The 24,576-nt window shown below is 35.8% G+C and overlaps 2 protein-coding genes across 2 annotated transcripts; one reads left to right on the top strand and one right to left on the bottom strand.

The window, feature by feature from the left end:
• The first annotated feature begins 509 nt into the window (after positions 1 to 509).
• LOC145636440 (lactoylglutathione lyase GLX1-like) lies at positions 510 to 5,462 on the top strand. The gene is made up of 9 exons (XM_081688002.1): positions 510 to 697; positions 2,060 to 2,196; positions 2,287 to 2,411; positions 2,754 to 2,818; positions 2,892 to 3,104; positions 3,797 to 3,844; positions 4,071 to 4,178; positions 4,267 to 4,419; positions 5,145 to 5,462. The coding sequence occupies exons 2-9, from the start codon at positions 2,081 to 2,083 to the stop codon at positions 5,184 to 5,186; spliced, it is 870 nt and encodes a 289-aa protein (XP_081544128.1). The 5' UTR covers positions 510 to 697; positions 2,060 to 2,080; the 3' UTR covers positions 5,187 to 5,462.
• Positions 5,463 to 15,923: 10,461 nt separating this feature from the next.
• Positions 15,924 to 23,873, bottom strand: LOC145635395 (arogenate dehydratase/prephenate dehydratase 1, chloroplastic-like). The gene is made up of 11 exons (XM_081686676.1): positions 23,072 to 23,873; positions 20,433 to 20,500; positions 20,255 to 20,347; positions 19,974 to 20,174; positions 19,765 to 19,845; positions 19,586 to 19,681; positions 18,834 to 18,911; positions 18,472 to 18,561; positions 18,326 to 18,393; positions 16,626 to 16,707; positions 15,924 to 16,366 (listed from the first exon to the last, which is right to left on the bottom strand). Exons 1-11 carry the CDS (start codon positions 23,352 to 23,354, stop codon positions 16,301 to 16,303), a joined length of 1,206 nt encoding a protein of 401 aa, XP_081542802.1. The 5' UTR covers positions 23,355 to 23,873; the 3' UTR covers positions 15,924 to 16,300.
• Between the last annotated feature and the right edge of the window lie 703 nt (positions 23,874 to 24,576).

Here is a 24,576-nt window from a genome sequence, read left to right as displayed (position 1 = left end):
GAAACATCATTTCTAATTTTCTATTCAATTTTTAGAATTACAATCATGAAGGGTATATAATTCATATCATGACATTTCTTCTAAAATCTCTAATATATATGAAACTTTGTTCAATATTTATTGTATTTTGTTACTTCCTTCATTCTAGAATAATTAATATTTTTTCTTTTATTTAGATAATTAATACACTATTATAATTGACAACGACTAGTAAATCACTACTCCCTCCATTTTTAAATACTTGCTCCATTTCTAGTTTTTGCACTATTCATTTGTTGACTAATGTTTGTAATTTATACATAAGAAAAAATATAGTCTTGTTGTTGGAATAATCTCAATTAATAGATTATTAATTTTCAATTGTTAGAATTTATACTTATTGATAATTAAAAATATTAGTAATCAAAGATTAGCATCGGCATACAAATTGAGTAAGTATTTAAAAACGGAGGAAGTATTACAAAGTACTCCGCATTAATAACGGATATGTTAATTATTCTAAAACGGAGGGATACCATCATACTATCATGGTAATGGTACAAATCCAAATGTTGACTCATCCTTAATACACCCGTCTGTCTTACCGAAAATTTGAGCATATCTGCTTTTTTCTGGAAGTGTATAAAATCCCTTGAAACTGTAATTTTGATCATAGTATTTCTTCTTCTGTCACTGCTTCTCATCTCCCAATTTTCAGGTATTTTCTCTCTCCTCTCTCGTTGTATTCTGTGTAAAAATCCTTTTTTATGCATTTGCATGTATTTATAGTAGTAAAAATTCAACCTTGTAAAGTTGTGACACCATTTTTTCCTAGAAATTCTGGGTTTATATTCTTGTTCATTGTTGTCTCTTAATTAATTGTTTATATTTCTGGGTTTAGGATTATTTGCTAGAATGCTAGGTTCAATTTATTGACAAATTGATATAAAGAATCAAACTTGCATTTGGATGTTCACTTTATTTTTGCTTAGTAATTTAATTTAGTACAAATTATATGATTTCAAGCCTATAAATTGATTCAAGGTTAAAGCACATTTTATTACACATACCCTTTTTTTTTTTTGGGTGAAATTAAATGACTTGGGTGTTTTAAATGTAATTTCCTTTCCTTCGATCACCTTGCCTTATAACAAACACATTAGGAAAATTATGTTATAGCCATTAAAGGAACCTTACATAATCCTATGTTGGGATCATCGCAATTAGCCTTAATCAATTAGGGATAAATTTGTGTACATCTTGACCTCCTGAGACCCCGGACATGACGATTTAATCGAAATCGCTTGAGATATGTGTTTGTAGTAATTGTGTTGTTCGGTATATTGCTCATCTCTTAATTTTTTGAGAACTAGAGAATGATGTTTTAATTCTGGCTTCTTGTGTTGGATTGAGGATGATGTCTTAGTCTTGAGATGCTGTGCAATTTCAGTTCTATTGCACGAAAAGTTGGTTTGTAGTATTATGTGTTTTGAATTAGCTTGTGGTTTTACTAAGTGGGACTTGGAAGGCATTTTCTCAACTTATCAGTTACGCGTAACATCGTTTACTTATTTGCCACTTGAGACTTGGTGAATGATGGAATGAATGCTGGATTGTTGTGTGATTGATGATAAAGTTTCGGTATTGAGTAAAACTTTCTCTTGATGTATATACTTTTCAATACTTTGCATACAAGATGATCTTCCCATCTGTTAGATTTTATAAGAAGAAATCTGTTAGCATTGCAAATTGAGTCTGTAGTAGTCGTCGATTCTGTTCACAATTTTCACATGGTTTACTAGTTTAGTGTATGTTCGTGGTGCTAATAGCTTAATTTAGCTTTATATTAGAGAATCCACTAGATACTGATTGGACTTTTTTCTGTGATATTTTTTTTTTTTTTTTCTATCATTGCTGATAGTTTTTATATATCAAGAATTATATGCTATTGTTGGTCTAGATTCTTTATCAAGTTAATAAGCTAGAGTTTATTGGAGGCTTTTTATCTGTTTTTCTCTTATGTGTGGAAAGAGGGGTTGCCATTTATGATTGTTTGATAATTGTCTTTCTTTTTTCCCAGCTAAGTTGCAACAATTTGGAAATGGCCGAGGGTGGAGCTGCTGCACCTAATGTAGAGTTGTTGGAATTCCCAAAGAAAGATAAGAGGAGATTTCTGCATGTTGTGTACCGTGTCGGAGATCTTGACAAAACCATTAAGTATGCACTTGACAGACTTCCAGCAGTGATTATTTGTGATACAAGTGTCTCGTGTAATTAAGATCTCATTTTTTTCCCTTCACATGTCAGGTTCTACACAGAATGTTTCGGAATGAAGCTGCTGAGGAAGCGAGATGTTCCAGAGGAGAAATATTCCAATGCATTTCTTGGGTTTGGCCCAGAGGAGTCCCACTTTGCAGTGGAACTAACATACAGTGAGTAAACACTAAACAGTGAACTATATGTCTGATTTTTATAAACCTTTACTTCCATGCTACTATTATGTGTAACTCTGGATTACTTCAGAGGAGGTGGGTTCAGGTTTAGAATCCTTTTAGATATTATTCTTCAGCTGGAATTGTATTTTTCTGATCACAGCCTGCCTTGTCAATTTATTGAAGGAAGACTTAGCTGTTAGCACCTAGAAGTTCCTTTTGTGAATCCTTAGTTATCGTATAGAGATTGTTAACCATGTGTCCAAGTAGGAAACCTATTACTCTTAGATGAATGTATTGTCTCTATATACTAACATTGTAGTTTTATATTGGCCTCTACAGACTATGGAGTGGATCATTATGATATTGGGACAGGGTTTGGACATTTTGCAATTGCTACACCAGATGTAAGTGACATTTGTCTACATGGAGGTTCAATATGAATTTTAGAACCTGATTTATAACCTTCTTTTCTTCCAGGTTTACAAAATGGTTGAAGACATCCGAGCCAAGGGTGGTACCATCACCAGAGAACCTGGCCCAGTGAAAGGAGGATCAACTGTGATAGCTTTCGTGAAGGATCCTACTGGTTACGTCTTTGAGCTGATTCAGAGAAGTTCAACTCCTGAACCACTGTGCCAAGTAATGCTTCGTGTTGGTGATCTAGAGCGTGCTATCAAGTTCTATGAAAAGGTATTTAAAGGCTTTTATTTGTGCTGGTTTCATTGTGCTTGCAAGAATTTTCAAAATCACGTCATCGTGAAGAATTTTTGTTTCTAGATGTCAAAAACTCAAAGTATCTATCCCTCACTTTTGGCCAACTATTACATACTGTGAATTATCTTCTTGTTTCTTGTGCGCAATGCACTGAACATAAAATCATTCAAGTTCTGTATGTCGTTTTTAAATCCTTTTTATTTGTGCTGTTTTTTGAATCCTTGTATTTTCTTATATTTTTTACAACTTTAAATTGTGTCAACGTAAGGCCACTCTGAGAAAGAGCTTGATGCATATAGCCATATAGCCCACACACATAAAAATAGACTCTCACTTGTTTGGATAGAAAGAAATGGAAGGAAAAGAAGAGAAGAGAATGGGAGGGAGACAAATTCTCTTGTTTGGGGAAGGGGAAGGATCCATTTTCTCTTTCTCTTTGATAAGCTTAATCCCTCCAAATATGGAGAGATTTGGAGGGAAAATGGAGCTTACCTCCCCCTCCCTTTCTTTTCCCTTCCCTTCCTCCTTTTTCCCTCCCCTTCCTTTCCTTCCTTCTTTGCTATCCAAACAAAGCGTGTTGCATCTGATGGTTTAGTTTGATTTTACTTGCTAGTTGGTTACCAATCTTTACTAAGGAACTTTTTGTTCTTATAAATTTATAATTGCAGGCCCTGGGGATGAAGGTAGTTAAGAAAACTGATAGACCTGAACAAAAGGTATGCTAAGCTTTTACTCATGATTCATGAATCTCTGATGCAGCTCTAGTCCTATTATTTAGTCACACATCTCTAATGCAGCTCTAGTCCTATTATTTATTCACGAATCTCTAATGCAGCTCTAGTCCTATTATTTATTCACGAATCTCTAATGCAGCTCTAGTCCTATTACTCATGAATTCCTGTTAGGATCTTGCTAATTTGTTCTATAATTTTTTTTATAAAGTACACCATAGCTATGATGGGGTATGCCCCTGAAGAGGAGACAACTGTTCTGGAGTTGACTTACAATTATGGTGTGACTGAGTATACCAAGGGAAATGCATACGCACAGGTTTGTGTGAATTTACGCCTTCATAGTTATCATGTTATTTGTGATTTTACTATAATTATTGATATTCTGAATCTGTTATCCTGAATAGGTTGCTATTGGTACTGATGATGTCTACAAAAGTGCTGAGGTTGTCAACTTGGTTCACCAAGAACTTGGAGGAAAGATCACCCGACAACCTGGTCCTGTTCCCGGGCTTAACACTAAGATTGTCTCTTTTCTGGACCCAGATGGCTGGAAAACTGTGAGTGCCACTGCCCTTATTCTGTTCTTACAAGCAAGTAGGGTAGAACTGTTTCTAAAACTCAATATATGCATGCGTAGTCATCTTTGATTTTTGTGTAAGCACATCAATGCAAGGTCTCAAAGTAAGCCGTCTCCTTTATTTTACTTATACCTGGAAAGCAGACCCAAAGTAATACCCGACCCAAAATAACTCTATCATAACTTTAACTACACCCAAAATTTAGATATACTCCGTATCAATCATGACATGGGCCTAAAATGTCTCCACCTGAACTAGCAGATCAGAAAATTGGTAGTATTATATTGGATTATTGGATTGATTTGTTTTACATCCAACTTTTTGACGAATACACCTGAATTCCAAATCCAAACTTGCATTAAGTTGTATACTGTAGCTGTAAGTTTTGAGCTTTTAAAATCATTTTCTACCTTCGAAAAATCCTACTTACTGCAAATCATATTGGATTGATTTGTTATACAACTATCCTTTTTTTGTTAAAAGAGAATTTACTATGGATGTAGTTGATAATGAATTGCTCATCTATATTTTTTTTTTCTGCTTGGTGAATAAATATATACAAAGTACTATGGCAGGCAAAATTAGGCACCTTAGTCTTGTTTCTTAGCTGCACCTTTCTGGTTGATGACATGAAATGAGAAATTTGCAAAGTGAGAAGGGAAGGTACTGATTTCAGCGTTTCCTTGATTTTTAATTTTTTGCAGGTTCTTGTTGACAATCAAGATTTCCTCAAGGAGTTGAAGTGATCGAAATCGACTTCCAAGCAGTTTCTTCTATGGATAGCCGGCTTGCATAAATAAATGTCTCTCCACTTTAGCTATGTATCTGATCTTTAAGGGTTTATATATGTATGAGAATTCTAGTGCCAACTATCATATGCTAATATGCAAATAAGTTGGACTTGAGTACCATATGGCCTACCACAATTGTGGGTTAATGTATATGAGCTATGTTTTGCATAGTCAGTGTATCAGATTGATGCCACATATGAAGCACATAAATGGTTATTTGGTTTCAAACAATATTATGTGATCTAAGGATGCATTCCCTACAATCCTAAGAGTTTTCCGCACCAAATGTCCAAACCACAAAATATCGTAATTGATCTGATTTCATGTATTATAAACTTCAGTTTTAGATCATTTTTGGTTTTTCTATCCTGGAATAAAAAAAAGAGGTCGGAATTATATCCATGGTTTGGACTTTGGACTATCCACTTTGCCTTTAATTTGTCGATATAACTGCTTACGTATACATCTTCCTCAATTAATTCAAGGCTACAATGTGCCTTTTTATGTGATCGATTAGTAGTCATAGCTCACCATATATGGTTCCAAAGAACATTGTAAGTCATGGAATACACCCCCTAACATACCAAAAGCTTTCGACAATTATTTTATTTTTCCGGACCTGAAAACGCATTATACCTCAACAGGTTTTCTAGTTGGTTAAAACTAGAGCTGTCAATTCAGGTGAACGGGTCGGGTTTGGGTCGATTAAGAGTGGGTCGGGTCAATTCGGATTATTTCCATAACCTATGCGGGTCGGGTAATTTCGGATTATTTCCATAACCTATGCGGGTCGGGTTCGGGTTGGGTCATGCTTGAGTCGGGTCACGTCAGGTCATGCTTTTTATCGGGTTTAGGTCGGGTTAATAATAACAAGTCGGGTTACATTCAGGTCGGGTGAACGATAGGTCGGGTTTTCACGGGTTAAAACGGGTTAGGGTAATTCTCGGGTTCAAGTTGGGTTCGTTTCAAGTCAATAATTTGCGGGTTAGAATCAGGTCGGGTCATTCTCGGGTTTAAGTCGGGTTCGATTCAAGTTAATAATTTGCGGATTATAATCAAGTCGGGTCATTCTCGGGTTCAAGTCGGGTTCAGTTCAAGTCAATAATTTGCGGGTTATGATCAGGTTGGGTCAATTCCAAGTCGGGTCATTCTCGGATTCAAGTCAGGTTATGTTCAAGTCAATAATTTGCAGGTTACAATCAGGTCGGGTCATTTCCAAGTCACGTCATATTCGGGTTCAACTAACTATAAATTGATAATTATCATTTTTATCAAGCTAATTATTTCCTTTGACTATAATATATATGACAATATACTAGGGAACTATAGTCTATAATTTAGGAAGATAATTATCTCCTTTGACCATACAACAAATATATACTATATTTAACTCTTAAATTTGAGGATGATGCTCCTTTCTTCTGCTGGCCTGGACCGACTTGGTCTCCCTAGACAAAATGCTTGATCAACAATAATAAGGTGGTCTAAATTGCATTTAAGATGATTTGAAATCGGGTCAAGAACAATTTGGGTTGAATTTAGGTCGGGTCAATAACAAGTCGTGTTAATTTCGAGTCGGGTTAGTAACAGATTAGGTTGAATTTTTAGGTCGGGTAAGTAATACATCTGGTAAAATTCGGGTCGGGTCAATAACAAGTCAGATTGAATTTGGGTCAGGTAAACAGCAAGTCGGGTTGATTTCGAGTCGGGTTTGTAACAGGTTGGGTTAAATTCGGGTCGGGTTAGGAACGGGTCGGGCTGAATTCAGGTCAGGTTAGTAACTAGTCGGATTAAATTTGGGTTTTGACGGGTTAAAAAGGGTTAGGATCAATTTCGATTCAAGTCGGGTTCGGTGCAAGTTAATTAAATTGGCCGTTGTAAACAGGAAAATCGGTTGGCCGTTTAACAGCAAATAGGATGGTTTCACACACCCAATTGGACTCCCGTATGGTATTAAGGACCATGGTAAATATTTCGGCAATTTTTATTTCCGGGCAAAAAAAAGTCAAAGAATTCCAAAATTGAAGGCTAATATCCACACTTTTTGAGATATTTTGGGGGTTTCAAGGTCCGGTGTCGAAAAGTCTTGAAATTCTATGGGATACATCTCGGGGTCATATAATGCCGTTTGAAACCATATATGATCCTTATTTGTTGTCATAAATGTTCGTGGTAGGCTTGAATTAATGAAATCGGTGCCAGTTGTAAACCGGTAAATTGACCATTTAACAGCAAATTAGATGGATCCACACACCCAATTGGACTCCTGAAATATATTAGAGACCATGGTAAACATTTTGGCAATTTTTATTTTACGGGCGAAAAAAAGTCAAAAAATTCCAAAATTGAAGGCTAATATCCACGTTTTTTTTGAAAATTTTCGAGGTTTTAGGGCCCAGTGTAGAAAAGTTTTGATATTTAAGGGGATACAACTTGGGGTCATATAATGTTGTTTGAAACCATATATGATCATTATATGTTGTCATAAATGTTCATAGTATGCTTGAATTAATGAAATCCGTGAAAGTTGTAAATCGGTAAATATACTATTTAAAGGCAAATTAGATGGTTCCACCAACCCAACTGGACTTCCAGAGGGTATTAGGGACCATGATAAACATTTCGGCAATTTTTATTTCCGGGCGAAAAGAGTAAAAATTTCCAAAATTGAATACTAATATCCACGCTTTTTGAGAAATTTTGGAGGTTTCAGGGCCCGGTATAGAAAAGTCTTGAAATTCGGGGATACATCTCGGGGTCATATAATACCGTTTGGAACCATATATGATCATCATTTGTTGTCATAAATGTTCGTGGTAGGCTCTAGCTAATGAAATCGGTGTAAGTTGTAAACCGGTAAATTGGTCGTTTAAAGGCAAATTGAATGGTTCCACCCACCCAATGTGACTCCCGGACGGTATTAGGGATCATGGTAAACATTTCGGCAATTTTCCTTTCCGGGCGAAAAAAAGTCAAAAAATATCCAAAATTGAAGGCTAATATCCACGTTTTTGAGAAATTTTGCAGGTTTCAAGGCCCGGTGTCGAAAAGCCTTTAAATTTTAGGGGATATATCTCGGGGTCATATAATGCCGTTTGGAACCATTTATGATCATTATATGTTGTCATAAATGTTCGTGGTAGGCTTGATTTAATGAAATCGATGCAAGTTATAAACCGGTAGATTGGCCGTTTAAAGGCAAATTGGATAGTTCAACCCACCCAATTGGACTCCCGGAGGGTATTAGGAACCATGTTAAAAATTCCGTTATTTTTATTTGCATGCGAAAAAAGTCAAAAAAATCAAAAATTGAAGGCTTATATCCACGCTTTATGAGAAATTTTGGAGTTTTCGGGTCACGGTGTCAAAAAGCCTTGAGATTTTAGGGAATACATCTCGGGGTCATATAATGACGTTTGGAACCATATATGATCATTATATGTTGTCATAAATGTTCATGGTAGGCTTGTGTTAATGAAATCGGTGCAAGTTATAAATCGGTAAATTGGCCATTTAAAGGCAAATTGGATGGTTCCACCCACCCAATTGGACTTCTGGAGGGTATTAGTGAACATGGTAAACATTTCGGCAATTTTTATTTCCGGACGAAAAAAAGTCGAAAAACTCCAAAATTGAAGGATAATATCCACACTTTTTGAGAAATCTTGAAGATTTCGAGTCCCGGTGTCGAAAAGCCTTGAAAATTTAAGGGATACATCTCGGGGTCATATAATTCCGTTTGAAATCATACATAATCATTATCTGTTGTCATACATGTTCGTGGCAGGCTTGAGTTAATGAAATCGATGCAAGTTGTATACCGGTAATTTGGTCGTTTAAAGACAAATAGGATGGTTCCACCCACACAATTGGACTCCTGGAGGGTATTAAAGACCATGGTAAACATTTCGGCAATATTTATTTGCGGGCGAAAAAAGTAAAAAAATTCCTAAATTAAAGGCTAATGTCCCCACACTTTTTGAGAAATTTTGGAGATTTCGGGCCCGGTGTCGAAAACTCTTGAAATTTTAAAGGATATATCTCGGGGTCATATAATGCCGTTTGGAACCATATATGATCATTATTTGTTGTCATAAATGTTCGTGGTAGGTTTGATTTAATGAAATCAGTGCAAGTTGTAAACCGCTAAATTGGGAGTTTAAAGGCAAATTGGATGGTTCCACCCACATAATTGGACTCTCGGAGGGTATTAGGGACCATGGTAAACATTTCGTCAATTTTTATTTTCGGGAGAAAAAAGTCAAAAAAAATTAAAGGCTAATATCCACGCTTTTTGAGAAATTTTAGAGGTTTCGGGGTCCGTTTACGAAAAAGACTCGAGATTCTAGGGGATACATCTCAGGGTCATAGAATGATGTTTGGAACCATTTATAATCGTTATATGTTGTCATAAATGCTTGTGGTAGGCTTGAATTAATTAAATCGGTGCAAGTTGTATATTGGAAAATTGGTCGTTTAAAGACAAATAGGATGGTTCCACCCACACAATTGGACTCCCGGAGGGTGTTAAAGACCATGGTAAACATTTTGGCAATTTTTATTTGCGGGCGAAAAAAGTCAAAAAATTCCAAAATTATAGGCTAATGTCCACACATTTTGAGAAATTTTGGAGGTTTCGGGCCCGGTGTCGAAAACTCTTGAAATTATAGGGGATATATCTCGGGGTCATATAATGCCGTTTGGAACCATATATGATCATTATTTGTTGTCATAAATGTTCGTGGTAGGCTTGATTTAATGAAATCGGTGCAAGTTGTAAACCGCTAAATTGGAAGTTTAAAGGCAAATTGGATGGTTCTACCCACATAATTGGACAGGAGGGTATTAGGGACCATGGTAAACATTTTGTCAATTTTTATTTTCGGGAGAAAAAAGTAATAAAAAAAAAAATAAAAAAAAAATCCAAAATTAAAGGCTATCCACGCTTTTTGATAAATTTTAGAGGTTTCGGGATCCGTTTACGAAAAGACTCGAGATTCTAGGGGATACATCTCGGGGTCATAGAATGCTGTTTGGACCCATTTATAATCATTATATGTTGTCATAAATGCTCGTGGTAGGCTTGAATTAATGAAATCGGTGCAAGTTGTAAATCGGAAAATTGGCCGTTTAAAGACAAATAGGATGGTTCCACCCACACAATTGAACTCCTGGAGGGTATTAAAGACCATGGTAAACATTTCGGCAATATTTATTTGCAGGCGAAAAAAGTCAAAAAATTCCAAAATTAAAGGCTAATGTCCCCACACTTTTTGAGAAATTTTGGAGATTTCGGGCCCGGTGTCGAAAACTCTTGAAATTATAGGGGATATATCTTGGGGTCATATAATGCCGTTTGGAACCATATATGATCATTATTGTTGTCAAAAATGTTCGTGGTAGGCTTGATTTAATGAAATCGATGCAAGTTGTAAACCGCTAAATTGGAAGTTTAAAGGCAAATTGGATGTTTCCACCCACATAATTGAAATCTTGGAGGGTATTAGGGACCATGGTAAACATTTCGTCAATTTTTATTTTCGGGAGAAAAAAATAAAAAAAAAAATCCAAAATTAAAGGCTAATATCCACGCTTTTTGAGAAATTTTAGAGGTTTCGAGATCCGTTTACGAAAAGACTCGAGATTCTAGGAAATACACCTCGGGGTCATATAATGATGTTTGGAACCATTTATAATCATTATATTTTGTCATAAATTCTCGTGGTAGGCTTGAAATAATGAAATCGGTGCAAGTTGTAAATCGGAAAATTGGCTGTTTAAAGACAAATAGGATGGTTCCACCCATACAATTGGACTCCCGGAAGGTATTAAAGACTATGGTAAACATTTCGGAAATTTTTATTTGCGAGCAAAAAAAGTCAAAAAATTCAAAAATTAAAGGCTAATATCCACACTTTTTGAGAAATTTTGGAGTCTTCGAGGTCCGGGGTCTAAAATTCTTGAAATTCTAGGGAATACATCTCGTGGTCATATAATGTCGTTTGGACCCATATATTATCATTATTGGTTGTCATAAATGTTCATGGTAGGCTTGAGCTAATGAAATCGGTACAAGTTGTAAACCGATAAATTGGTCGTTTAAAGGAAAATTAGATGGTTCCACCCACCCAAATGGACTCCCCGGTGGTATTAAGGACCATGGTAAACATTTCGACAATATTTATTTCCGTTAGAAAAAAGTCAAAAAATACCAAAATTGGAGGCTAATATCCATGCTTTTTTTAGAAATTTTGAAGTTTTCGCGGTGTCGAAAAGAAATAAGATTTTAGAGATACATCTCGGTGTCATATAATGCCGTTTAGAACCATAAATGATCATTATATGTTGTCATAAATGTTCGTGGTAGGCTTGAGTGAATGAAATCGGTGCAAGTTGTAAACCGGTAGGTTAGCCGTTTAAAGGCAAATTGGATAACTCCAACCACCCAATTGAACTCCCGTAGGGTATTAAGGGTCATGGTAAACATTTCGACAATTTTTGAAGGTGAATATCCACGTTTTTTGACAAATTTTTGAAGTTTCGAGGCCCGGTGTAGAAAAGACTTGAGATTTTAGGAGAAATATCTTGGGGTCATATAACGTCGTTTGGAACCATATATGATCATTATATGTTGTTATAAATATTCGTGGTAGGCTTGAATAAATGAAATCGGTGCAAGTTGTAATTCGGTAAATTGGCCCTTTAAAGTCAAATTGGATGGTTCCACCCACCTAATTAGACTTCTAGAGGGTATAAGGGACCATGGTAAACATTTTGTCAATTTTTATTTTCGGGCGAAAAAAAGTCAAAAAATTCCAAAATTTAAGGCTAATATCCACTTTTTTGAGAAATTTTGGAGGTTTCGGCGCCTAGTATCGAAAAGCTTTTAGATTATAGTGGATACATCTCAGGGTCATATAATACCGTTTGGAACCATATATGATCATTATATAATGTCATATATGTTTGTGGTAGACTTGAGTTATTGAAATCGGCGCAAGTTGTAAATCGGTAAATTGGCCGTTTAAAGGCAAATTGGATGGTTCCACCCAGCCAATTGGACTCCCAGAGGGTATTAGGGACCACAGTAAACATTTTAGCAATTTTTACTTCCGGATGAAAAAAGTAAAAAAATTCCAAAATTGAAGACTAATATACACGCTTTTTGAGAAATTTTGGAGATTTTGGGTTGAGCTGTCCATTCGGGTAAACGGGTCGGGTTTGGGTCGGCAAGAGTGGTTCGGTCAACTTAGGTTAGGTCAATTCGGATTAATTCCATAACCTATGCAGGTCGGGTTTGGGTTGGGTCGTGCTTTAGTCGGGTCACGTCGGGTGATCGGGTCATACTTCTTATCGGGTTTGGGTCGAGATAATAACAGGTCGGGTTACATTTGGGTCGGGTGAACAATAGGTCGGGTTTAATTCGGGTTTTCACGGGTTAAAATGGGTTGGGTAATTTTCGGGTTTAAGTCAATAATTTGCGGGTTAGAATCAGGTCGGGTCATTCTTGGGTTTGAGACGGGTTCGGTTCAAGTGAATAATTTGCGGATTATAATCAGGTCGGGTCATTTTCAAGTCGGGTCATTCTCGGGTTCAAGTCGGGTTCGATTCAAGTCAATAATTTGCGGGTTATAATCAGGTTGGGTCATTTCCAAGTCGGGTCATTCCCGGATTCAAGTCAGGTTATGTTCAAGTCAATAATTTGCAGGTTACAATCAGGTCGAGTCATTTCCAAGTCAGGTCATATTCGGGTTCAACTAACTATAAATAGATAATTATCATTTTAATCAAGTTAATTATTTCCTTTGACTATAATATGTATGACAATATACTAGTTGTAGACACCCATTTGTGTCTCCCCAAAACCAAACCCGGTGATGAGTACCTTTCACATCGAATCATAATCTAATGAAACGAAAGTGTGGAAAGGTCTAGTGTTGCGGAAAGTTTTATTTCTTTTCTTTTCTCTCTGTTTTTGGAAAACTTTATTTTAAGAAAACAGTCAATCCAGTTTGGTTGGTCCATGATATGGGTCCAATAATGGTGTAGTTGGATGGGGATTGCAAAGACCTTTCCAACGATATATTATAAGCCCAATTCCGATGAATATTGAGGAAGTTATGGCCAATTTACTAAACTGGGCCTGGTTTGAGCTTTATGTACGACCCAATGATCTAGGGGAGGGCCTAATATGATTTATCATTCCTAATGCAATTAGGAATGGTTTTAGTCTTCTAGAATCTTCTAGAAGGTTCTTTTCATTCCTAATTCAATTAGGACTTTTCAGAGTTTTAATCAAGATCAAATAGCATTTTCGAAGAAATTATATTATTTTATCTACCAGTACGGGAAATTTATCAGATTTTCGAAAACGCATTGAAATCCAGTTTGGCGTCCAACCCCAGACCTTGGCTCCTGGAACCAGGCTTGGCGCCAGCTAGCCAGGGTTGGCGCCAAATTCTGTTTTGTGATCTTCAGACTCTGTTTTGTTAAATTATCTTTTTTGGTTGATTTTCTCTATAAATATCGTATTAAAAACTCCGTTTTCATTCATCTACAATCATCATTCACGAATTCTCATCAACAATTAGTTTTAATCAACTCTCTTCATTCACAAGTTTTCATTCATCAATTCTCAATAACATTCTTTCTTTTGCATTCTTTAGAATAAATATTCTTTCTTGCTTTTCAATACAAAATTCCGCATTCGCAAGATCTTGAAACACCTAGCCATATTCGAAGTTGCCTTCGCCCTAGACGTGAAAGGTTTTAATTTTTGAGGGTTTGGTCCCAAATCTCTCTTTCCATTATTTAATTTAATTGCTTTGATTATTATTTTCCTTGAAGTTACTAACGCGTGTATTTTGTTATTAGAAAGAGGTACGAGGCATCCAAGTAAGTACTTTAATGGTTTAATTGATATTATGATGTAGAGATCATGTTTATATTGTTATTATGATTCCTAGTATCATGTCTAGGGTAATTTTAATATTAAATATGATTGCTATGATGCCTTTTATTCTCTTCCTAATATTTATTCATGTTAGTATCATGTTAGGGTTAAAGATTTTATTTTTGTTGCTTAGTGACATGCTAGGGTTTGTTATTAATCTTGTTAGTATCATGCCTAGGATCTTGCTACTTTTATTATGCTTTAATATTAACATGAACATGATTATGATTATAATTGTTATAATTTATGATGATTGTGAATATTATTGTTATTATTATTTTGATGATGATTATTTTATTATTCATGATGTTGATTATTTATTATGTTGCTTGATTATATTTATTCTTTATTGCTTGATCACACCTTTTATGCATGTTTAAAGGGAATTGGTACTTGCAATCACGCTTAATAAGGTATTAATAATCTTGTTAGGTTAATTGTGATTATAATTCAAGTGATCGCCAATAATAGTTTATTTGTGCATTAATAATCAACCAACATAGATTAAACAGGTTTAGGGTTAATCCTATTGATTGTATGTTAGTCAGAAAGCGCACGTGAATACGAGCAGAATAAAGTAGAGGCCTATTATTAGGGCAGGTTCAATCTTTTTTAGGTTGGATTTGTACCATCATCCCCGGACCCTTATTTGGTTCATGACCTTATGGAGTTGACGATCTCTTGGATCGTTAAGGGGTGTAACCTTCACCTCGTGAACAGTTTACAAGTTACTTAAAAACTTGTTGGCGACTCTTTTGCTCTATCTTCTTCCCTTTTGGACGCCACCGTACTTTAGTGTATGATCACAGTGGGGTTCGAGCTAGTGGGATTAAGGCTTGAAATTATTCCCTACACTAGTGAACTATAGTCTATAATTTAGGAAGATAATTATCTCTTTTGATCATACAACAAATATATACTATATTTAACTCTTAAATTTGATGATGCTCATTTCTTTTGTTGGTCTGGACCGACTTGGTCTCCCTAGACATAATGCTTTGATCAACAATAATAAGATGGTCTAAATTACATTTAAGGTGATTTAAAATCGGGTCAGGAACAATTTGGGTTGAATTTAGGTCGGGACAATAACAAGTCGTGTTGATTTCGAGTCGGGTTAGTAACAAATCGGGTTGAATTTGTGGGTCGGGTTAGTTTTATGTCTAGTAAAATTCAAGTCGGGTTGAATTTGGGTCACGTCAATAACAAATCGGGTGGATTTCGGGTCGGGTTTGTAACATGTTGGGTTAAATTTGAGTCGGGTTGAATTTAGGTCAGGTTAGTAACAAGTCGAGTTAAATTCGGGTTTTGATGGGTTAAAATGGGTTTGGGTCAATTTTGGTTCAAGTTGGATTCGGTTCAAGTCGATAATTTACGGGTTACATTCGGGTCAGGTCATCTCCAGGTCAGTTCATGTTCGGGTCTCACATACTCGAGTCAACTCGGGTCTAGGGTTTGTTTCAGGTAGAGTCAGGTCGGGTTTGGGTCACCATTTTTTCGGGTCCAAATGGGTTGGTTAATAATCGGGTTTGAGTCGGTGTTTCAGGTCGCGTCAACTTTTTACAGCTCTAGTTAAAACCATCAGCTTTCCTTTAAATTATCAATTCATTTGAAGATTTTGAAATTTATTTATATAACTGGAAAAAATTATTACATCTGGAGTAGCTTTTGTTTTTTGTTTTTTGTTTTTTTTTTTCAGTTTTCCAAAAAGAAAAGATTTTGAGCCTCTGAGCAGGATATAAAATAAACCTTCACAGAAAGATAATTTGCATTTTTTTTTTACTGTGGTCATTAACTAATAATGTACAATTAGTAGTTCAATAAATATTCGGAAGCTAATAACAGTTTCCTGTTCTAAAGGAGTCCTGTTTGCCTTCCCCATTGAACATGACCTGCAGCAGCTTATGGACTTGTTTTTTTTTAAAACATAGATAAATAAGAATAATTTAGGGAAAAAAAAAAAAGCTTTTAACCTTAAAAGCAACAAAAGAATGGAGTGAATACACAGAGACAAGAAATAAGCTGCATCAGCAAGCTCTAGCTCACGTCAATGAGGAGAAACATATGTACGCGGTGAAAAATGAATTGGCGACCTTTATCTAGCTCGCATGACTAATCAATTAGGCTGTTGTTGGCAATCCATAGGATAACTACCAAGGACTCGAAGAAAGCTAGCAAATTCCTGCAACAAGAGAGAACAATATGCCTCAGATCTGAAAGGACCTTTTATCACATCATTGAAATACAGCCAAGCATAAATACCAAGCATTCCATCCTATCTCACTTCATACATGATATTATGAATAACAGAAGCATATAAGTATTTGTATGGTTTTGGATTTTAAAGCTGCTAATTCATTTAAGCAACAGAAGCAGAAATAATATGGTCAATAGTGTAGAAAATGATGATCTGATAAATACAACGCAAAATAAGAACTGACCTGCAGATGCCCCAAAGCAAATTGGGCTTCAGGTGCTGCCATCGATGCTTGAAAGTCGATGTAGAAAAGGTAGTCAAAGTATCTGGCACAACAATTAGACAGTCAAGAGAATGACAACGATGAAAAATGCTCAACTAAAGTATTGCTGAAGAAAGTCTGAAGGCAACCACAACCCTCCATCTCTACCCCAGGAAAATAATATCCTAGCAACACTATAAACCAAATCATAAATTTATTTGATTGATTGCGATCCAGTTCTATTTCGTATTCTTGTCTCACCTATCTTATTGTATCTCATCTCTTATTGACACCACCAGACATTATTATTAATGGCGAATGCCAATGATGTGGTAGAATCAGAGACAATGGGACATACGATGACCAGATGAGATAGAGAATAGAACATAAGATGACTAGATGAGATACAGAATGGGACAGAAGATGACTAGATGACCTTTATCATCCCACGTCCCAGGAGACCCTTGAACATTTTTTTTGCCTACACGCTCTACCAGGGTGCTACCTCTAAAGCAAATATCAATCCTTTCGATTCTCTACTTTGTTGAGATTTCTTCAATTTTCCAGGAAAATATCAGGATTCTTTCTTACCTTGCAGCTCTTAAAACAAGTTTACCCCAAAACCCTCATTGTTCACACTACTAAATCTCCTCCACTGAGCTCAAAGGCACCAATGTTCCTACTTTTCTTTCCAACGTATCTCTAAGCAGATTTCTCATTTCCATTTCTTTGCTTGCAATACTCTTAATTTTTCCCAGAAGTTCACAACCAGTCTAGTTAGTCCAGGTGACTTGCCAGCACCAATGTTATTTGATCTCTTTACAAGTAACGTATTGGATTTTCAACACTAAAAAATGGCCATATGGATAAGGAAACTGCGACCCAACACTTCATATTGGACCAAAGACAAGGAAATCCTTCAAAAATAGCAGAGTAGTAACTCTTGGACACATACAATATCCGTGTCTCCACACAACATATCTTTCCAGGGATACACTCCTTGAACTAAAATAAAAGTCCTATTTTCTACTCACCTACTTATTATTACAGACAAGGACAAATAAAAAGTGAGGACTAGGGGTCTTGAATGAAAAATAAGATGTCTAAGATGGAACAGAATAGGCTGATTTCTACATCTAGATAACTCTAACAGGTATTACTTTTTAAAGCCTCATCCAATACTCCGCTGAAAAACCCCTAAGAACCCAGTTTGACACTAACTTTACTTATTTTGTGGCCAAAAAAATGGATAAGCCATGTAGACGCTTCAATAGCACCCACTATTCAGAATCCAATTCAAAGTATATTAACTTAGAGGCTAGAGCACTTCAATGACTGCAGCATGGGCTAATGATGGCATATTAAAGCAAAGCTCTAGAGATCTGAAGTTAATTACTACCCCATAAAGGCATAAAGTATAATCAACTTTATCTGGTCATTTGCAGACACACACAAGGAAAAATGGGAGAATTCCCTTATGTCATTTGCAGATGGAAAACAAACAAATTCTATACTTCACCACAGGCAATAGATGATATGGATATCAACTCAAAATGTCAAACACTCAAATAGGGTAAACTTTCTTAATATATGAGTTTTATCCTACTTGTTGCAGCATGACAATGTTGGCCACCAAACAAAGATATAACTTGCAAATCTAAAGCCTTTAATTTATCACTTACTTTGGACTCCCCTTATTTGAGTCATCTACTATGCGAAGTGGACGCTTCCTTTGCGGTCTGCTCTCAATCTGAACACTCATGGAAATAAACAAGCTGAGTAAAAACTGAGCTACAGTGATTAGACTCACAGCAAAAAGTTCCGTTACCTTTGTTAAATTGATATTACGAAGGGCAAATGCTGCCAAGGCCTTGAAGAGTACACCAGGACCTTCCTCCAAAGAGAAAACAATACTTGTCTGAAGCACACATGTTACAAGAAAATTCATAAGATCAACCTCTGTAGTCTTGTTGAATTTTGGTAAAAAATAAATAAATAAATAAATAAATCAACATCCTGATTCCTGACTAGTAACTTTGGATAACAAGACCACAACTCAAAAAAGAAACGAATCGGCCATTGAAGATTTTATAATGGCAGTAGGAGTAATATCCTTTCTTCAATTTGTATTATCACATAATTTAAAGACAGCTTATGTTTACTCTGAATTAGGATGAGATAGAACTATACCTTATATGGCTTGTCTGTGCCCGGAATAATAGGCTCTCTTGCAAGGATCATAAAACGGGTAACATTATCATCATCATCCTGCAAAGTGTGTCATGAAACTGAAAACTTAGGACACTTACGTTGTTTGGACAGAAGTAAGATAGCATTTTTACAAAGTGAATTAAATTCAAACTCAGCACATACAAATCTCGTGACATGCTAATTAGATATACTTATATAAACCACTTGCAAGTTGCAACAACACACTATTCTTAACAAGTCAGGTTTCATTGACAAGGAAAACGATCATAATTGATGCCGCAACTCAGGCATTGCAACCTTACTCCAACTGTTCAACATTCAACTTATATTAAGCTTATCTTGGTCCTGTTCTTAAAAGTATTTATTTTACATAATCAGGTCTATATGTACATAATAAAGTAAATTCAAAGCATGAGTGGTGGTTTCACATCCATAAGGTTTGCAATGATTCATCAGATATTTACAAAACAAAATCATAGCCTATATGACTCCAAAAACAAAAGTAAATACAATCAAGTATGATAAGCATAGAGGACAAGCAAGTATGGTAAAAGGATCCAATAATTCCAAGTTGACAGAAGACTACCAGTCTACCATTACCACCATTGAATCTACATGAAACAAATGTAATTACCTGACATCAATATGATGGATACAGATTATATACAAGTATACAACTGTTTAAATGAATGTTCACTGTGTAATTTTTTGTGGAGAGGGGGAGGATTCACCTGTATTCTTTCTTCAAGAATATTAAGGCCATATATAGCTGCAGCACGAGCACTAGCCACTGCCCCTGTATCTCTTTCACGCTCTGAAGCTACAGCCTGGGTCAGAAAATGCAAGCTGAGCATTAGAACATCTTCAGCCTTAAATCAACTGAGAGTCCATTAAAGTTTTAGAGTACCACCTGTGCAGCACCAGCAGCATCAGCAGCACTAATTCTAATAAGGCCCAAGTCGCTTAGAGTCTTTTCACACTGATCAAGGGCCTGCAAGAAGGAATACTCGCTAATTGAAGAATGCCTCATTAATGATCCTCTCGGAAGAGTTTAGCAAACATGTTCAAATAAGTCCACTACATTTTGTGTTTAGTATGGAGTAAATAAAACCTAAGCACCTGAGGATGACTCAATACACGCTTTAGATCCTCTTTTCTGATCCCAGGCAATCCCATCAAACAATGGTTAACATCTAACTGAACCTCGCCCACTATATGTAGCCTATGCCGGAGGAGTAAATCATAATTGCGGTGAATACTACCAGCCACAGAATTCTCAATAGGTATAACTGCTCTATCCACTAACCACAGTTCAACTGCCTGCAAAACAGATAAGACAGCACAGAAATCACTAATATTGCAAGTGGCAGACCATATAATGGTAAGAACACAAGTTGAACCTTGAAAGCAGCTTCAAATCCGTCACAAGGAACAGTCTCACAATTTGGATATGCTTTTAGAGCAGCATCCTCACTATACGATCCTGGTATCCCCTAAGTTAATGTATACAAATCGAAATATCAGCAAAAAAACTTAACATTTAATTATGAAATGAAAATACAATAAATGACCATTTACTTGATAAGCAACCCGGACTTTTGCGCCACCATTGCGAGACAAAGTGAGATCAGTTGCAGACAATGGTTCTGCAGTTGACATCATGTATGCAATGAGAAATTTATCAGTGTGAACCATGAGAGTGAAGCCACTAAATTGCAGGGAAAATAATTTAATAACAATCGTCCAATTATTTACGCATACACAGAGGAGAGGGAGAATATTGTAGATTTACAGTAACTAGACAAGAGCAGTAAATATCACTGGTAAAAACAATGTAGGTTCATTCATTGTTACTTATACAATTCACAAATAACCTCAAGAAATCAGACCACTTAGAGCAACATTTGTTTCATTTACTTTAGGATATATTCATTGCTTCTTTTTTTTTTTTTTTTTTTTTTTTGGGTTTAGTTAAACTTATAATTTGTGGAAAAATATAGCAAATTTATCACAAAAGGGCTATATTTGCACACTTATTCGTAAGTAGAATTGATAGAATTTTGCTTTATAAATAGCAATTGCACATCATACATAATTAGCTTTAACTAAATTATTACTCCCTCCATTTTATATTGTTAGTCTAATTTAGAATCATTTACGTCAAGTAAGAAATGAGATATTCTTGGAATAAAAAACACTGGATAACACGTTAAGGTTACATTGTCATATACTGGCTATTCTGAAAATTTTAACTTTATGGTAACTTATTATACTGCCCTAAAGGTTCCCAAGTGTAATCATTTAATGGTTTATTTTATAAAAAAATTACAAATATAAGAAATGACAATGAGATTGTAAATTAACAAGGAATATCCATGATGGTGGCACTTCACTACCAGGTATGTATGTTATCTTCATTGATTCCCATTCCTTGTAGAGGTGTGAGAAGGTGAAAAAAGGTTTTAAATTGCTGTATAGTAGCGATTGGGGATTTGAGGTGATAGTTGGGCATCACAAAAGGGTAGTTTTAAGCGGCATCAAATCATAGCAGTCCATCATCAGTCCATATAGGCCTTCCATCATTCCATATAGGCCCTTCATCATTGGGTCTTTATAAACCTTATTGATCAATATGTACCAGGCCTTCTACAACTCAGAAAATATCAATTGATTTGATTTGGTAAGTTAATATAATGGGCGAGATTTACACCTTGAAGGAGGTTCAATTACTATGATTTACTACCAAATATTATCCCAAGAAAGGAATGTTTCACTTATGTTAAAACAGACAACAAAGTAAATTATTTCAATCATATCTTGATGGAGGACTAAGTAGCATAAATAATTTATCACGGGCATTCCAACTGGTGGTGTAAACCTTATGTTTAGAGACATCATCATTTTCTAAAACTACAAAATGTCCAAAACAAAATTCTATGGTGGAGAGAAGCACGGCACTTGGCATTAGGAAATGAAACAAAGTAGCCTCTGGCAATGTGACACAAAAAGGCTTTCACAACACACAGCATTCCACTCCAAAATTATTCAGTTTCAAACCTTAGAACAGACACCATGCCAATACTAATACTAGTATTACTTTTAAATATAGCCATGTGGGCCCACGTCTAACCCTTGAATGGATACACTGATCCAATCCTTGTACCCAAGGCCAAACAAAGCTATATCTCACCCCTAGAATAAGCACACAACTCCTAGATCATACGGGGTTAATAAAACAGGAAACACTCCTTGCATCACAATCACATAAAATGCAATAAGGTAAACAGGGTTATATACGAGGATAGATTATAGAGAATATCACCCAAATGCTCAAGGATAGCCACCTCTATAGCACTAAGCCACTAATTGCTTCAAAGAAAGGATTTTACAATAATTCAAAACTTTTAAAGCTTATGACTCAAGAAACATTACTTCGACAAGTTAATAAACCAACTTGTACCAACTGAGATTTAGTCAACCGAAATAAATGAAGTAAAGAGCATACTTAATAGCAGAAATGTATTGCCATGGGATATTGCATGGCCAATTCCAACCAATGATCCTTTAAATTCGTAACCATTGCCCTCACTTTATGAAATTAAAAGCACTAATCTGCAGGGCCAGATGAAAACCTCATAGTTCGTTGGCATAGATTATCCTCTACCAAATTACCAATGCAACACAATGTGGCTCTCACAATTAAAAGCATTCACTTCCTAACCTTTTAAACGCACCGCAATCAGATATGTGGAATGTTAAAGTTATACCAAAATAATAACAATTCCTTGAAACAGCCATGTTGTCTAACCCTTGGATGGCCACTTCAATCATCCATATTTTTAGGATTCATTCGGACCATATCAAGCTATATCTCACAGTTTATCAAGAACTAATCACGCAACCTCTAACAGGTTATATCTATAATAGGTAACATCACAATCACATACAATGCAAGATCATCATGCAAAACAATTACCAAAATTTTCAGGAAAATATCAATTTCTACCATTCATTGATTCAAATAAACACACAAAATTCAATAACATTGCAAAACCTAAAAAAGCTTGTATTTTTCATCCTACCCAGATCTCAACTAACAACACTCTCATCCACAGGTACAAAACCATAATAATAAAATTAAATACACATCAAATTAAATCAAACCAAATTCAATAAAAGCGACACAATTTACAGCAAAAATCAGCAGAAAAACTCACTAGGAAGGGAATTCAAATCCCTATGAAAGCCAGTATGCTCAGTTCTTTGAACCACCCCAGAAGATTGAGGTTCAGCAGCAGTGGGCCCAGGCTTCAATGGCTTCTCATCTTCAACAGGGGTGATTGCCCTTTGTCCTGAAACACTACAACAACACTCCCACTTCCCTAATTTCTTAAGATCTTTCCTAAATTTCAACCCTCCAAAACAAGGGATAGTGCCCAAATCATGAGATGATGAAAGAACCCCACATCCCAAAATGATTGTATCAGCTTTTAGAGCCATAATTTAGGTCAAAAAATCAAAGAATCTTCAATCTAAAGGCTTAAACTGGAATACCCAGAAAGAATAGAATTGATTTTGGTGGGGTTTTGAGGTACCCAATTCAGCATTGTTCAGAAAAAAAAATGTGGGGAGAAAACTGAAATTGGACCCACTTTGTAAGAAATCTGTTCTTGTTTAGGGTGATTATAATCAAGCAATTAATTTGGTAATGAAGAAATAAAAAGGTTTCAGAAAAGTATAATCTTTTTTGGAGGGTAGATGTCCTGAGGTATGTGGGTAGGTGAGCAGAATGAATTAATTAAGTTAACAAGTAATCAAAGATGAATTACAGAAAGAGTAGATTGAGATTTATACTTCAATTGTAGAATGTGTTGGCATTAAAATATTGGATATGACTTTGAATTTGAGTCTTAAGAACAGTGAACAGAGATGGGGAAGAGAGAGAGAAAGAGATAGCAGAGGAAGAAATATACTACTGTACCAGCTAACCAACGCCTTGTTTTTTTCCTGTAAAATAGAATCGTTTCCGATTAGTGCTCGTCTTTTCATCAATTTCCGATCTTCAAACTATAACACCCAAATTACATGTATTCGTATGGAGTAATTAAGATTGAATATGAGTTTTACTTCGTATTTATGATAGTTACTAGTTAGGGTCCGTTTACATTTCTTTAATTTCGGTTCAGTTCAGTCTCAATAAGTTCTGTTCAGCTCCAATCAGTTCAGTTCAGTCTCAATAAGTTCTGTTCAGCTCCAATCAGTTCAGTTCAGTTCCTAAATTTCCTCTCATACAATATTCATTTCAACTCAATTCAGTTCAATTCAATTCAGCTCCAATCAGTTCAGTTCAGCTCCAATCAGTTCAGTTCAGTTCAGTAAATGTGAACAGGTACAAACTCACAAAGTTTTATATGCGGCTGGCCGCACCGTACGGCCAGCCGCAATTTTTTTTTAAAAAAATAATTTTCTCTCTCTTCTCTCTCTCCTCTCTCCTCTCATCTCCTCCGATCCATTTTCTCATCCTTGAAGCACCGAAAACTCAGATCGTCGTCGACCTCTTCTCCTCCATTTTCTCACCCTTGAAGCTCTTCGTACTTCGTTTTCTCACCCTCGTGGTCGTTGTGAAGCTCTTCGTAGTACTCCGTCGCCGATAGAGGTTTTTAAGGCCAAATTCAGCCATGAAAACCCTAGATCTAGTGTTTTCTTGGTCGAATTTGGCCTT

The sequence above is a fragment of the Chenopodium album genome, chromosome 6 (assembly GCF_948465745.1).
Source record: "Chenopodium album chromosome 6, dcCheAlbu1.1, whole genome shotgun sequence".
NCBI lineage: Eukaryota > Viridiplantae > Streptophyta > Magnoliopsida > Caryophyllales > Amaranthaceae > Chenopodium > Chenopodium album.
The sequence above is the reverse complement of the archived record's forward strand: the minus strand, read 5'-3'. Positions and strand labels throughout refer to the sequence as shown.

Excerpts from the sequence above, each read along its gene's own strand:
- LOC145635395 (XM_081686676.1), bottom strand. The coding sequence starts at position 23,354 with ATGGCTCTAAAAGCTGATACAATCATTTTGGGATGTGGGGTTCTTTCA. Across the intron at positions 18,562-18,833 it reads GCACAGACAAGCCATATAAG|ACAAGTATTGTTTTCTCTTT; the intron begins GTATAGTTCTAT and ends TGTGTGCTTCAG. Across the intron at positions 18,394-18,471 it reads GTAATATCAATTTAACAAAG|ATTGAGAGCAGACCGCAAAG; the intron begins GTAACGGAACTT and ends ATGAGTGTTCAG.
- LOC145636440 (XM_081688002.1), top strand. The coding sequence starts at position 2,081 with ATGGCCGAGGGTGGAGCTGCTGCACCTAATGTAGAGTTGTTGGAATTC. Across the intron at positions 3,845-4,070 it reads CTGATAGACCTGAACAAAAG|TACACCATAGCTATGATGGG; the intron begins GTATGCTAAGCT and ends TTTTTTATAAAG. Across the intron at positions 4,420-5,144 it reads ACCCAGATGGCTGGAAAACT|GTTCTTGTTGACAATCAAGA; the intron begins GTGAGTGCCACT and ends AATTTTTTGCAG.